Genomic DNA, 16,336 nt, shown 5'->3' on the forward strand with positions numbered 1-16,336 from the left:
TCATCAAAAAGCTTCCCACAAATAAATGCCCAGGGCCAGATGGCTTCACAGGGGAATTCTACCAAACTTTCCAGAAAGAACTGACACCAATCTTACTCAAACTTTTTCAAAACACTGAAGAAAATGGAACACTACCTAACTCATTTTATGAAGCTAACATCAATCTAATACCAAAACCAGGCAAAGATGCTACAAAAAAGGAAAACTACCAGCCTATCTCCCTAATCAATATAGATGCAAAAATCCTCAACAAAATACTTGCAAATCGAATCCAAAGACACATTAAAAAAATCATACACCATGACCAAGTGGGGTTCATTCCAGGCATGCAAGGATGGTTCAACATAAGAAAATCAATCAATGTATTACAACACATTAACAAATAGAAAGGGAAAAATCAATTGATCATCTCAATAGATGCTGAAAAAGCATTTGACAAAATCAAACATCCGTTTTTGACAAAAACAGTTCAAAAGGTAGGAATTGAAGGAAACTTCCTCAACATGATAAAGAGCATATATGAAAAACCCACAGCCAGCATAGTACTCAATGGTGAGAGACTGAAAGCCTTCCCTCTAAGATCAGGAACAAGACAAGGATGCCCGCTGTCACCACTGTTATTCAACATTGTGCTGGAAGTGCTAGCCAGGGCAATCCGGCAAGACAAAGAAATAAAAGGCATCCAAACTGGAAAAGAAGAAGTAAAACTGTCATTGTTTGCAGATGATATGATCTTATATCTAGAAAACCCTGAGAAATCGGCGATACAGCTACTAGAGCTAATAAACAAATTTAGCAAAGTAGCGGGATACAAGGTTAATGCACATAAGTCAGTAATGTTTCTATATGCTAGAAATAAACAAACTGAAGAGACACTCAAGAAAAAGATACCATTTTCAATAGCAACTAAAAAAATCAAGTACCTAGGAATAAACTTAACCAAAGACGTAAAAGACCTATACAAAGAAAACTACATAACTCTACTAAAAGAAATAGAAGGGGACCTTAAAAGATGGAAAAATATTCCATGTTCATGGATAGGAAGGCTGAATGTCATTAAGATGTCAATTCTACCCAAACTCATCTACAGATTCAACGCAATCCCAATCAAAATTCCAACAACCTACTTTGCAGACTTGGAAAAGCTAGTTATCAAAATTATTTGGGAAGATGCCTCGAATTGCTAAAGACACTCTAAAAAGGAAAAACCAAGTGGGAGGACTTACACTCCCTGATTTTGAAGCTTATTATAAAGCCACAGTTGACAAAACAGCATGGTACTGGCACAAAGACAGACATATAGATCAATGGAACCGAATTGAGAATTCGGAGACAGACCCCCAGATATATGGCCGACTGATCTTTGATAAGGCCCCCAAAGTCACTGAACTGGGTCATAATGGTCTTTTCAACAAATGGTGCTGGGAGAGTTGGATATCCATATCCAAAAGAATGAAAGAGGACCCCTACCTCACCCCCTACACAAAAATTAACACAAAATGGACCAAAGATCTCAATATAAAAGAAAGTACCATAAAACTCCTAGAAGATAATGTAGGAAAACATCTTCAAGACCTTGTATTAGGCGGACACTTCCTAGACTTTACACCCAAAGCACAAGCAACAAAAGAAAAAATAGATAAATGGGAACTCCTCAAGCTTAGAAGTTTCTGTACCTTAAAGGAATTTGTCAAAAAGGTGAAGAGGCAGCCAACTCAATGGGAAAAAATTTTTGGAAACCATGTATCTGACAAAAGACTGATATCTTGCATATATAAAGAAATCCTACAACCCAATGACAATAGTACAGACAGCCCAATTATAAAATGGGCAAAAGATATGAAAAGACAGTTCTCTGAAGAGGAAATACAAATGGCCAAGAAACATATAAAAAATGTTCAGCTTCACTAGCTATTAGAGAGATGCAAATTAAGACCACAATGAGATACCATCTCACACCGATTAGAATGGCTGCCATTAAACAAACAGGAAACTACAAATGCTGGAGGGGATGTGGAGAAATTGGAACTCTTATTCATTGTTGGTGGGACTGTATAATGGTTCAGCCCTTCTGGAAGTCAGTCTGGCAGTTCCTTAGAAAACTAAATACAGAGTTACCATTCGACCCAGCGATTGCACTTGTCGGTATATACCCAGAAGATCGGAAAGCAGTGACACGAACAGATATCTGCACGCCAATGTTCACAGCAGCATTATTCACAATTGCCAAGAGATGGAAACAACCCAAATGTCCTTCAACAGATGAATGGATAAATAAAATGTGGTATATACACATGATGGAATACTACATGGCAATAAGAAGGTATGATCTCGTGAAACATATGACAACATGGATGAACCTTGAAGACATAATGCTGAGCGAAATAAGCCAGGCACAAAAAGAGAAATATTATATGCTACCAAACTAATGTGAACTTTGCAAAATGTAAAACAAATGGTTTATAATGTAGAATGTAGGGGAACTAGCAACAGAGAGCAATTAAGGAAGGGGGAACAATCCAAGGAGAACAGATAAGCTATCATGGGTAAATTTAACATTCTGGGAATGCCCAGGAATGACTATGGTCTGTTAATTTCTGATGGGTTTAGCAGGAATAAATTCACAGAAATGTTGCTACATTAGGTAACTTTCTTGGGGTAGAGTAGGAACATGTTGGAAGTAAAGTAGTTATCTTAGGTTAGTTGTCTTTTTCTTACTCCCATGTTATGGTCTCTTTGAAATGTTCATTTATTGTATTTTTTAAATTTTTTTTTAATTTTTCATACAGTTGATTTAAAAAAAAAAAAATAGTTAAAAAAAAAAACAAGGAAAAAAATATGTAGAGCCCCCTTGAGGAGCCTGTGGAGAATGCAGGGGTATTGGCCTACCCCACCTCAATGGTTGCTGGCATGACCAGACATAGGGGACTGGTGTTTTGATGGGTTGAGCCCTCTACCACAGGATTTACCGTTGGGAAGACTGTTGCTGCAATGGGGAGGCTAGGCCTCCCTATAATTGTGCCTAAGAGCCTCCTCCCGAATGCCTCTTTGTTGCTCAGATGTGGCCCTCTCTCTCTACCTAAGTCAACTTGAAAGGTGAAATCACTGCCCTCCCCACTACGTGGGATCAGACACCCAAGGGAGTGAATCTCCCTGGCAACGTAGAATATGACTCCCGGGGAGGAATGGAGACCCGGCATCGTGGGATGGAGAACATCTTCTTGACCAAAAGGGGGATGTGAAAGGAAATGAAATAAGCTTCAGTGGCAGAGAGATTCCAAAACGAGCCGAGAGATCACTCTGGTGGGCACTCTTACGCACACTTTAGACAACCTTTTTTAGGTTCTAAAGAATTGGGGTAGCTGGTGGTGGATACCTGAAACTATTAAACTACAACCCAGAACCCATGAATCTTGAAGACAATTGTATAAAAATGTAGCTTATGAGGGGTGACAATGGGATTGGGAAAGCCATAAGGACCACACTCCACTTTGTCTAGTTTGTGGATGGATGAGTAGAAAAATAGGGGAAAGAAACAAACAAACAAACAAACAGAGAAAGATACCCAGTGTTCTTTTTTACTTTAATTGCTCTTTTTCACTTTAATTATTCTTGTTATTTTTGTGTGTGTGCTAATGAAGGTGTCAGGGATTGATTTAGGTGATGAATGTACAACTATGTAATGGTACTGTGAACAATCAAATGTACGATTTGTTTTGTATGACTGCGTGGTATGTGAATATATCTCAATAAAATGAAGATTTAAAATAAAAAAAAAGGAGTGGTATATTTTCTCAAGTGCCTTCTTCTGTATCAATTGAGATGATCATGCATTTTTTCCCTTTGTTCTGTTATTTGCTGTATTACATGGCTTGATTTTCTTATGTTGAACCATTCTTGCATACCTGGGATGAATCCCATTTGATCATAATATATAATTCTTTTGATGTGCTGTTGGGTCTGTTTCCTAGCATTTTGTTGAGGATTTTTGCATCTATATTCAAAATGGATATTAGTCTGTTGTTCTCTTGTGGTAGCTTTACATAGCTTTGATATGAAGTGATGTACGCTCACAGAATGAGTTCAGTAGTGTCCCTCCTCTTCAATTATTTGGAAGATGTTGAGCAGGTTTGGTGTTCCACTTTTGCTAAAGCTGCTGTTATGCGAAATACTAGGAATGGATTGCCTTTTATAAAGGGGATTTATTAGGTTACAAATTTACAGTTCTAAGGCCATAAAAAGCGTTCAAACTAAGGCATCTATAAGACGATACCTTCACTGAAGAAAGGCCAATGGTGTCTGGAACACCTCTGTCAGCTGGGAAGGCACATGGCTGACATTTGCCCATCCTTTGCTCCTGGATTCTGGTTTCAAAATGGCTTTCTCCAATATGCCTCTGGGCTTCTGTTTCCCTTAGTTTCTTTCTCTCAGCTCCTGTGCATCCTTGCTTGTTCTCCCAGGGCATTTGTCTCTAAGCGTCTGGGGGTCTTCTCTCGGCTTCTCTGGGGCAAACTCTGGGCTTCATCTCTTAGCTTAGCATCTCCAAAAGTCTTTCTGTCTGCATGTTTAAGTGTGTGGGTCTGTGTCAGTCCCTGACGTCTCTTAAGGACTCCAGTAAACTAATCAAGACTCATCTTGAATGGGTGGGGTCATAACTCCATGGAAATAATCTAATTAAAAGCTCTGACCCACAGTTGAGTGGGTCACATCTTCATGGAAACAACCTAATCAACAGATCCCACCCATAATAAGTCTACCCCCACAAGATTGCATTAAAGAGCATGGTCTTTCCTGGGGTCCATAACAGTTTCAAACTGCACAATTGGTATTAATTCTTGAAATAGTTGGTAGAATTCCTCTGTGAAACCATCTGGCCCTGGGCTTTTCTTTGTTAGAGGTTTCTGATTACTGATACAATTTCTTTATAGTAATTGGTTTGTTGAGATCTTCTATTTCTTCTTGAGTCACTATTTCTAGGAAATTGCCCATTTCATCTAAGTTATCTAATTTCTTGGCATACAGTTGTTCACAATATCCTCTTACACTGTGGGGTTGCTAGCAATGCTCCCTTTTCATTTCTGACTTCAGTTATTTGTATCCTCTATCTTTTTCTTTCTCAGTCTGGCTAAAGTTTTGTCAACTTTATTGATCTTTTCAAAGAACCAACTTCTTGTGTTTTTTTTTTCTATTGTTCTTTTTTTTTTAATTTATTTATCTCATTTATCTCTGCTCTGATCATTGTTATTTCCTTCACTCTGCCTGCTTTGGGGTTAGTTTGTTCTTCTTTTCCTAGATCCTCTAGTTTTGAGGTAAGGTCTCTGAGATCTTACTTTCTTTTAAATGTAAGCATTTAGAGCTAAAAATTTGCCTCTCAGCACTTCACCCCATAAGTTTGGTATGTTGTGTTTTCATTTTCCTTCACCTCAAGATATTTCCTGATTTCCCTTGTGATTTCTTATTTGACCCAATGATTGTGTTGTTTCACTTCCACATATTTGTGAATTTTCCATTGCTCCCTCTTTTATTGATTTCTAGCTTTAGTCTATTGTGATTGGAGAAGATACATTTTATGGTTTCAATATTTTTAATTTATTGAGACTCGTTGTGAACTAGGATTATGGTTTATCCCGGAAAATGATCCATGTGCTCTAGAGAAGAATGTGTAGTCTGCTGCTGTTGGGTGAAGTGTTCTATATATATCTGCTAGGGCTACCTAGTTTAGAGCATCATCTAAGTCTTATATTTCCTTATTGATCTTCTGTCTAGATGTTCTATCCACTATTAAAAGTGATGTACTGAAATCTACTAATAATATAGAACTGTATTATTCCTTTCAAATCTGCCAATATTTGCTTTATGTATGTTCAGACACTTCTATTAGGTGCATATATATAATTTGTCATTTGTTCTTGGTGAATTGACTCCTTTATCAGTACATGGTGATCTTCTTTGTCCAGAACAACACTTTTTGACTTAAAATCTATTTTATCTGATATTAGTATAGCTACTCCAGCTCTAGTTTAGTTACTACTTGCAGGGTATATATATTTTTTGCATCCTTTCACTTTCAACCACTTAAGTGCCTGTTACAAACAGCATTTAGTTGGGTCATGATTTTTTATAAATTTACCAATCTCTGCCTTTTGACTGGGCAGTTTAATCTATTTACATTTAAAGTAAATACTGATAATGCAGGATTTTCTTTGGCCATTTTGCTATTTTAAGTTTTATATTTTTTGTGGCCCCCAAATCTTCCATTAATGCCTACTTCCAAATTATTTGGCTTTTTGTTTTGTATCATTTTGTAACTCTTCTCATTTCTTTCTGAACATATTTTTCATAAATTTTCTTTATGGTTACTACTGGCTTATAATTTACCATCCTAAATATACAGCAACCATATTTGATTTGACATGAACTTATCCTCAATCACATATACTGTTCTTATACCCCTTGGTCCCCCCAACTGTTTTTTTGTACTTGTTAAAAATTATCTTTCTAAATTGTTTGTTCAAAGCCATCAATTTGTCATATTTCTGTCATTTGCATTTTAGCACATGTATGTGACAAAACATGGAATTACATAACAATACAATAGCACTGGAATTTAAATTGACCGAACAGTTACTTTCACAGGAGGTCTTTATTTCTTTGTGCTGCTTTGATCCAGTGTCTAGTGTCCTTTCCTTTCAGTCTGAAGAACTTCCTTTAGCATTGTTCATAGGGCAGATGTAGTAGTGACAAATTCCCTCATTTTTTCTTTATCTGAGCATCTCTTAATCTCGCCCTCATTTTTGAATGAAAGTCTTGCTGGATTTAAAATTCTTGATTGACAATTTTCTTTCAGCACTTCAAATATTTTGTACCACTGCCTTCTTGCCTCCATGGCTTCTGATGAGAAACCAGCACTTAATCTTATCGGGATTCCCTTGTACATAACTCACTGCTTTATTGTTGCACCTTTCAGAACTCTCTCCTTGTTCCTAGTATTGGATAATTTGATTATTATGTATTTTGGTATGGTTCTCTTTGAGTTCATCCTGTTTGGGGTTTATTTGGATTCTTGAGTGTGCATAATCATGTGTTTCCTTAAATTTGGGAAGGTTTCCACCATTATTCGTTGAAAATTCCTTTGAATTTTCCTTCTGCCCCTTTCTCTTTCTTCTCCTTCTGGGACTCCCATAATGTGTACATTGGTATGCTTCATGGTGTCTCACAGTTATCTTATGCTCTGTTCATTCTTTTCTTTTCTTTTATCTTTCTTCTTCTCAGCCTGGATCATTTCAGTTTTCTTATCTTCGAGTTCACTGATTCTTTCTTCTGTCACCTCCAATCTGTTGTTGAACCTGTCTAGGGAATTTTTTATTTCAGTGATTGTGTTCTTCAACTTAAGTGTTTCTCTGGAGAGATGCCCATAATTCACTGTTTTCCTCATATCCTTTAGTTCTTTCTCCATGTTTTCCTTTATTCCTTGAGGATACTGAGGATCATTATTTTATAGTCTCTGTCTGGTATGTCAAAAGTCTGGGACTCTTCATTTCTTTGGATAGGCCATCATTTCCTGTTTCTTTGTCTTGTAATTTTTTTTGCACACTGTATGTTTTAATATTTTAAAATGTTAATTCTGGGAATTAGTCCCTATCTGTCCCTTAAGTTTATATCCAGCTAGTGATACGACAAGAGATTTTCTTGAATGCCAAGAGTTAGTCAGTACAAACAAACCAAGGTAAAAAGCACTGTTCACTCTCTTTGCAAATTGGCTCTGCTTTGGCTGGTGGTCTCCTTCAAAGCTTAGTCCTCCTATCCAAGCAGATCAGCCTATAGGCAAATGCGAAGTGCAGGGTCCTGTCTTTACTAAGCTTGTGTGGAGCAGATATGCGGAGCCTGTTTCTTCTCTTAGGCCCGTGCATACTAGAGGCTCCAGGAATTCCCCATGTACAGTCCACAGGAGTTTGACTGAATGCCCCCTCTAATCCCTTTGAAGCAGACCTTGTCACATTCCGGAGTGCTCTTTCAAGTGATTTAATGCAGGTAGTCCTTTGCCCCAAGCTGTTTCAATTTAATTGTTTTACACATCATCCCAGATGTCTGCAAGGGGCTTGTCTGCCCTCACGACAAACTCTGGGAGGGCAAGTCAGAGACACCTTCCTGGCTCAGTGTCTCACATTTCCACCAAACAGATTGGCACTGATGTATATGCACCCCTGAATACACATACGGGCCAGAGAACACAATGGGAGTGCAAGCTGGTCACACCCTGCATTGTGGAGGGGTTAGGGGAGGGCCAGCAAGGGTACCAGGAGTTTCTTCTATGGGTTTTGAAGGTGTGTTTTCTTAACTCAGCACTTGCCTGGTGCTCCAGTCTGCTAATGCTGCCATTAAGCAAAATACCAGAAAGGGATTGGTTTTTATAAAGGGGATTTATTAGGTTACAAAGTCACAGTTCTAAGGCGATAGACTAGTCCAGACTAAGGCATCAAGAAGATGATACCTTCATTGAAGAATGGCCGATGGCATGCAGAACACCTCTGTCAGCTTGGGAAGGCCATCTGCTCTTTGCTGGCATCTGCTCTTTCTTTGCTCCTGGGTTGTGTTTCAAAATAGCATTCTCCCTAATATCTCTTGGCTTGTCTCTCTTAGCTTCTACAGAGCAAACTCTGGACTAGCAACTCCAAATGTCTGCAAGCATCTGCTTTCAACAGCCATCTCCAAAATGTCTCTCTCAGCTGGGGCATTTTGTCCTCTCTTAGCTCCAGTGTGTCCTTAGCTTAGCAGCTCCAAACTTCCTTCTGTCAGCAATTCCAAGCATCTCTAAGTGTCAGCAGCATGAGGGCCTGCATCAGCAATCTTTTAAAGGACTCCATTAAACTAATCAAGACCTACCTTAAATGGGTGAGGTCAAATCTCCATGGAAACATTCAATCAGGAGGTCACAATCTAATCAAAAAGATTAATCAATGTGTCCCCACAAGACTGCATTAAAGAATATGGCTTTTTCTGGGGGACATAATGCAAACAAACTAGCAAACCTGGTTAATGAAGCCCTTTTACTGTTTTCTGTAGTTTTGAGGAAGGTTATTGTCTTTAAAGATTCCTCCCTCATTTTTGCCCTGGGGTGGCTGTATGGTGGAATAATGACTGACCTCAGAGCGGAACCCAGCAAACCTAACTAGCTGATCAATGGTAGAAATCTGGGATCACAACACACATCCCTGGAATTTGGAGGACTGGTTCTTTATGTCCCAACCTGGCACCAGCAAGCTGAATCAGGAGCCAGGGCTGCAGCCTGCTCTGCTATTTGCCATGAAGTTGGGGGAAGGGGAATGGTAGCTGCTGCAGGGAGGGTGAAACTCAACTGTCTTTGTTTCAATTTACCAGCTTCTTCCTCCCACTCCTCCCTAGATGCTGCACAGAGTTCCCCTAGACTCTGGAGTTTCAAAGTGGCTGATACAGCTAATTCATGCCAGTTCTATAGATGTTTCGGTAGAGGAACTGATTCCTGGAGCTTCTTACTCCACCATCTTCCCACAATACTCTCAAATTATTCTTGACGTTGGATCAGTAGACAACTTTCTATGGCAATGGACTTCTTCTTATGTTTTGTAGTTTTTACCTATGAATTAATCTGTTTTATAAAATTTGCCTGTGAATTAACTGTCACATCCTCTAGATTGTTAGGCTTTCCTTTTGGGTAATTTTAGGGTTGCATCTATCCAAGCACTACGGGTTGTACTGCCTCTTAAACATGTCTCACATTAATCATCTCAACTTGGAGTTTTCACATTGTATAGTTAGCACAAGTCTGAATCCAATCCCCTAACAGCACAGAGTGAGGGCTCCCTTCTTATCCAAATGGCTATATCCAAATATAGTCAGAGGTGGTTCTAGGTATGAGTGTGGGCTGAACAGAGATTTGGTCCCAATTCAGAGATATGCTACATGTTCCCAGCTTCACATAGAGATCCCAAAAGTAGAAATCCCACCACTTAATTTGTATATGGTTCCTGCAGACTGCTTGATTTAACCTCCAGGTTACTGAGGAGACTGTCTTTTTTTCTGGAGCCTGGAGATTTTCATATTGACTTTGAATAAAACTATGTACTTAAATTTTTTTAAAATCAAGCATTTACATGTTTAGAATAGGAGAGGGCAACCTGTCATTTTAACTGTATATCCCATGGGATTTTTTTAGGCTAGAAGATTTCTCTAATTGCAGGGGAATACAAATCAGTATTTTCCTTTGTGATTTCTTTGACCTTATGTACATCAGAAAGTCGTTCTCTACTAATAATTTTGACCAATGTTTTATTCTATTTTCCTCTAATATTTCTATGATTAAAATTTTATTTATTTCCTAATTCAAAATAATATATTCCAAGAGTTTTATATATCTAGTTAGCATTTTATTTTACAAACATTGTAACACTGTAAAAAGTTATTTATTTCAGGTAATGAATTTTAAGTTATTTAAAAAAATTTTTTTTCTTTGGATTAAAAAGATGTAACTTCTAAACAATATAAAGTTAAGAATATTTTCAGTTTCATGTGATTAATGATGTTTCCTGGGGCAACCTTAAAAAAAAATACACACCACTATCCATTTAAGTAATATTCCAATATATAACTCAAATGATTAGGTATATAGTTCATCAAACACAGTAGCTAGTACCTCACAACAGATCAGTAAGGGAGAAGAAAACTAAAATCTACTGAACACTTTATTAGGCACCATGAAACACATTTTACACATTACTTCACTTAATCCTCAAAACCACCATTTGAAATATAATCCCACTCCTACAGATGAGGAAATTAAATCTCAGAGAGTTAACTTGGTCAAGCTAAACTTGCAAAAAGTTGTAAGTGGCAAAGCTGGAATTCAAATAATAACTAAATATTTTTTGGGTACTTACCATGTGCCAAGATCTGCTCTAGGTTTATAAATTTATTAACTCGTTTATTCCTCTCACCAATACTGCAAAGTATGTTATTTTTATCCTTATTATACAGATGAGAAAATTGAAGCAGAGAGACATTACGTAACTTGTTAAAGGTTATGAAACCAGTAAGTGGTAGAGCTGGAATTTTAATCTAAGCAATCTAGCTCCACGGGTCCCCAATTCTTAACTACTAAACTATGCTGACTCTCTAGGATTCAAAACTCAAGTCTTTCTGAGTCCACTAAAGCATAACATTTGTCAATATATAATTAATATGTCTTGAAAATTTATTTGGAGAAACTGTGAGTAAAATATTAACCAAAATAAACTGTTTTACACTTATCTTAATTTTAAGTATGCATTTCAAAAAACTTATATTTTGGTACTACATGAAGACAGAGGTTTAACTGCATATTATATTAAATTAGCAACGACAATCATAATTTAGGAGAAATATGATAGATTATTAGGCAACCCCTGTAATTACAGTAAACAATGCATAAAGAACTAAATCTGATAAAGTAACAACTAAATCTGATAAGGCAATTAATAGGAAAAAGAGAAGACTGAGCAAAATAATATATTTCACAATCTAACTTGCCTTATGGACAAGTTGTCTTAGAAGAACTTTTGTTCTCACATACCTTTTCTTGCTGCAACCTTAAGAGCAAACCACGCTGTTTCTTCCGAAGTGGGGGCATTTTATCATCTTCTCCTTTGTCTCGTAAATGTCTGCAAATAGTATTTCCCATTGAGACCAAGATTAGGTTAAATTTCTATTTAACTTAGAATTCCTGACTTCTAAAAAGTCTACAAAACAATTTAACATTTTTAAATGAGGAGAACAGTTGCTGCAGGCAGCAATTCATATCCCAAAACAATATACACAAACTCTAGACTGTGTTCTTTAAAGATAAAGGAATTTGAGAAATTTACAACATAGTAAAGGAATTAGGTATGAAATGGCAACATTTAGATAACAGTCAGTCAAATGATAAAAGAGAAATGCAAACACAATTTTTTGTGGGTAAGAGGTCTTCAAAGCAACGTCAATCAAAGATGAACTGCCATCTTTCCAGATTGAGAAACCGGGTTGGTGAAATCAAATTACTTGAGGAAATAAAAACATCTTAAAAAGCAAAGCATTCCTTTTTCATGAAAGGAGAAATTAAACAATGAGAAATATGATCACTGAAAATTCTTACTTTTTTTGATGCTCTAGCCAGGCTAATTCAGCCTTAGTTTTCTCCTTTAAAGCCTTTTCACGGAGACGCAGGAGTGAAGATTGGTGAGCCGCTCGCATTTCCTCTTCTTTCATATACTGTCGAACCATCTCCATAGTAAATTTAGAGAAGCTATCCTGTCCTCCTGAGAATGGCATGTTCAGTTCCTAAAGGAGAGTTTATTTCAAGTTTATCACCTTCTAAATATTTTAGAGCCTAATTAACTTTATTAAAGAGGTACACATTTATAAAAAAATATTTAACAAGGGTGCCAACCAATAAGAGAACATTCTTCAAAAAAGTGCATGACAAGGAGCAAAAATAATCTTGAAATTATTCACCCAATAAAATTTTAATGAGGAAGATGCTCCTTCTATCCAAAAGGCTTGCACTTAGTAAGAAGGAGGACAAAAATGTGAATTTTTTAATGGAATAAAGTGTTGTAAGAGTGGAACAAGTGTAAAATCTATAGAGATAGTATTGGCCCAGATCCTCAAAGGCCTCATATATCATTCCAAGGAATAAATTTAGATTTCATTTTATAAGGAAAGGGAAGCCAGATTTTAAAGCAAATACATAACAAAAAATGAGTATTTCAGGAAAATCATCCTGGCAGATGATAAATGAGTATGAAATGTATCCTCATACCTTTGAGATAACACATTGTGCCAATTTGAATGTATTATGTCCCCCCAAATGTCATTATCTTTGATGTAATCTTATGTGGGCAGACATATCAGTGTTGATTATATTGTAATTCTTTGAGTGTTTCTGAGGAGATGCGCCCCACCCAACTGTGGGTGATGACTCTGATTGGATAACTTCCATGGAGGTTTTACCCCACCCATTCAGGGTGGGTCTAAATTAAATCACTGGAGCCATATAAATGAGCTGACAAACAGAAGGAACTAAGTGCAGCTGAGAGTGACCTTTTGAAGAGGAGCTGCAGCCAAGAGGGACACTTTGAAGGACGCACAGAAGCTGAGAGAGTAGCTGCAGATGAGAGACAGTTTGATGACGGCTATTGAAAGCAGACTCTTGCTCCGGAGAAGCTAAGAGAGGACAAATGCCCCAAGAGCAACTGAGAGTAATATTTTGAAGAGGAGCTGTGGCCTAGAGAGGAACGTCCTGGGAGAAAGCCATTTTGAAACCAGAACTTGGAGGAGACGCCAGTCATGTCCTTCCCAGTAACAGAGGTTTTCCAGACACCGTTGGCCATCCTCCAGTGAAGGTACCCAATTACTGATGTGTTACCTTGGATACTTTATGGCCATAAGACTGTAACTGTGTAACCAAATAAACCCCCTTTATAAAAGTCAATCAATTTCTGGTGTTTTGCATTCTGACAGCATTAGCAAACTAGAACACACATCTACAACCATTTATGAAATACCTCCACAGGTAAACTAAAACACACCTTGACAGAAGACAGTGTGGTCTTTTCTGGGGATGCCTCTTCATCTGAATCATCATGATGGCCTCTTTTCTTTTCCATGTTGAATCTGCGATGACTCTCCGAAGGCAGTAAAGATCTAAATGATCTTTCTTCTATTTCATCTTCTGTCAAAGATTCATCAAATTTTAGAGAATATTCTGTTGCAATAGAAGTTGAATCTACAAGAATATGGAGAACATAGATTTTGTCAGTATAACAGTTCTCAATAGGTCTTCAATTACTAGCCCCTGTTGCTCCTTCATGGGACAATCCAAAATAAATTCATAAAACTGATCATAGCAATTAACAGGCTTGGAATACTGAAATTCACTCAAGTTACAAATAAGCAGGGAAAAAAATATTAGAAATACTAGCACAGGATATAAGGTAAAGGATTTATGTACTTCATATATAATGAGCTCTTATTAATCAATTGGAAAACCAGTAATATCCCTAGAGAAAAATGAGAAATGGTCATGATCAGATACTTCACAAATTACAAATGGCCAATATAAAGTAAAAATAAAAATAGCAAAGAGATACAAATATAAATAACTATGTTTTACTCATTAATACTATGCTTAACTGAAACTATAACAGCTCTTACAGGTTGGCTCCTGTATACCTTTGAGATGCCCCCATCCTTTTGTTTATTGAACACTTCCTTACTTTAGGACTACAAGATATTCCAGGTTCATCTTGTATTTTCTCTGCCCCAGTACTAGAATCAGTGTACAGACACTAATCCATGTTTACACAAATGTTTAATCATTTCTGTATCTATCCATCTGTACATATATATTAAACTAAACTTAAGATCATATTGATGTCTCTGGAGCTAATCTAGCACCACAGGGTTCATTCTAATCTTTGTTTCTTATTTATCTGTAATTCCCTTGCTCCCACCATCCAAAATCCATTTATTTATTTGTTCAGTCTCAGCATATATGTAAAGAACTGCTAACCTCTACTCCGTGAGAAACAAATTTATCAACTAGACTACAGTCTTTAGGCTTACAATGTCAGTTAAAACACAATTTTCCAAAATTATTTAGGTCAGCTTCTCCATCCCCCCATCCTCTTCAGTGTGGTTATGCCAATTCATTTGTACAATATTTAAGAATCATTATCCACAATCTGTATTCCATCCTGGGATCCTCAACATACTAGCCAGTGTATGTGTATTCAGTTCACATAAAGTTCACTCTTTGTAATGTACAGTTCTACCATTTTGACAAATGTAATGTCATATATCCACCACCCCAATACCATTTAGAACAGCTCCTTTGACCTAAAATTTCCTCTGTGCACCCCTTTTGTAGTCAACTACTTCCTCTTCCCCAACCCCTGGTGACCAGTAATCTGGTTTCCATCCCTATAATTCTGCTTTTTCCAGAATGTCATATGAATGACACATAGCCTTTTTTGGTTTATTAATGCTGTTGTGTGAATCAATAGCTTGTTCCTTTTTACTACTGAATAGTATTTCATTGTATGGATATACCATTTGGTTTGTTTATCCATTTCCCTAATGAAGGACATCCTGGTTGCTTCCAATTTTTAGTGATCATGAAGAATGCTGTGGTAAATCAAAATCACTTGGGTAAACACCTAGGTATGTGACTGCTGGGTCATATTTTAAATTTATGTTCAACTTTATATGAAACTGCAAACTGTCTTCTTAAGTGGCTGTTCCATTTTGCATTCATACCATCAATGAACTTGAGTTCCTGTTGCTCTGCATTCTCACCATCATCTGTAACTGTCAAATTTTTGGATTTTAGATGTGTTGTGGTATCTATCTCATTGTGATTTTATCTTGCATCTCCCTAATGACATACGATGTTGAACAACTTTTCCTGTATTTATTTGCCTCTGTATATTTTCTTTGGGGAAGTGTCTGTTCAGATCTTTTACCCATTTTTAACTTGGGTTGTTGGCTGTTGAGTTTATATATATATATATATATATATATATAATATACACACATGATATTCTAGATATTAGTCCTTTATCAGATAAGTGATTAGTAAATACTTTCTCCCAGTGCGTGGCTTGTCTTTTCATTCTTTTAATAGTGTTTTTCACATAGCAGAAGTTTCTAAATTTTTATTAAATGCAATTTATCAATTTTTCTTTCATGGATTGTACTCTTGGTTTTTACCCCAAAACTCATCACTAATCCCAAGGTCACACAGTTTTTGTCCTATATTTTAATCTGTAAACTGTATAGTTAAATTATGTTTTACATTAAGATTTATGATCCATTTTGAGTTTTGTATAAGGTGCAAGGTATATATTTAAGTTTATTATTATTATTATTATTTGCATATAGATCCAATTGTTGCCGAACCATTTGTTGAAAAGACTACCCTTTCTCCATTAACTTGGCTTCTTTGTCAAAAAATATAATTTGACAGTATTTGTGTGGGTCTATTTTGGGGTTTTTTTCTTCCACTGATCTATATGACTATCTTTTCATCAATACTGCACTGTCTGGATTACTGTATCTTTGTGGTACATAAATTAATGTAGCTTTATCAGGTAATATGAGTTCTCCAGGTTCGTTACTCTTTTGCTATCTTTTAAAGACATTTAAATGATAAGAAGAAAGTATTTTATATTTACTCATGTAGTTACTATTTCCAATGCTCTTCATTCATTTATGTAGATCCAGATTTCCATTTGGTATCATTTTCCTTCTGCCTGAAGGGCTTTCTTTAATATTTCGTATTATG

The 16,336-nt window shown here is 36.7% G+C and overlaps 1 protein-coding gene across 4 annotated transcripts in view; it reads right to left on the reverse strand.

The window, feature by feature from the left end:
* CEP350 (centrosomal protein 350) overlaps positions 1-16,336 on the reverse strand; it is a 261,140-nt gene that overhangs the window by 124,856 nt on the left and 119,948 nt on the right. For all 4 annotated transcript variants that reach the window (XM_037825243.1, XM_037825242.1, XM_037825245.1 and 1 more), the window contains 3 exons: positions 13,581-13,777; positions 12,146-12,330; positions 11,585-11,672 (listed from right to left, as the gene is read on the reverse strand). In XM_037825243.1, coding sequence (XP_037681171.1) covers positions 11,585-11,672; positions 12,146-12,330; positions 13,581-13,777 — 470 coding nt within the window. The remainder of the gene's footprint in view (positions 1-11,584; positions 11,673-12,145; positions 12,331-13,580; positions 13,778-16,336) is intronic.

The sequence above is a fragment of the Choloepus didactylus genome, chromosome 2 (assembly GCF_015220235.1).
Source record: "Choloepus didactylus isolate mChoDid1 chromosome 2, mChoDid1.pri, whole genome shotgun sequence".
NCBI classification, from domain to species: domain Eukaryota; kingdom Metazoa; phylum Chordata; class Mammalia; order Pilosa; family Megalonychidae; genus Choloepus; species Choloepus didactylus.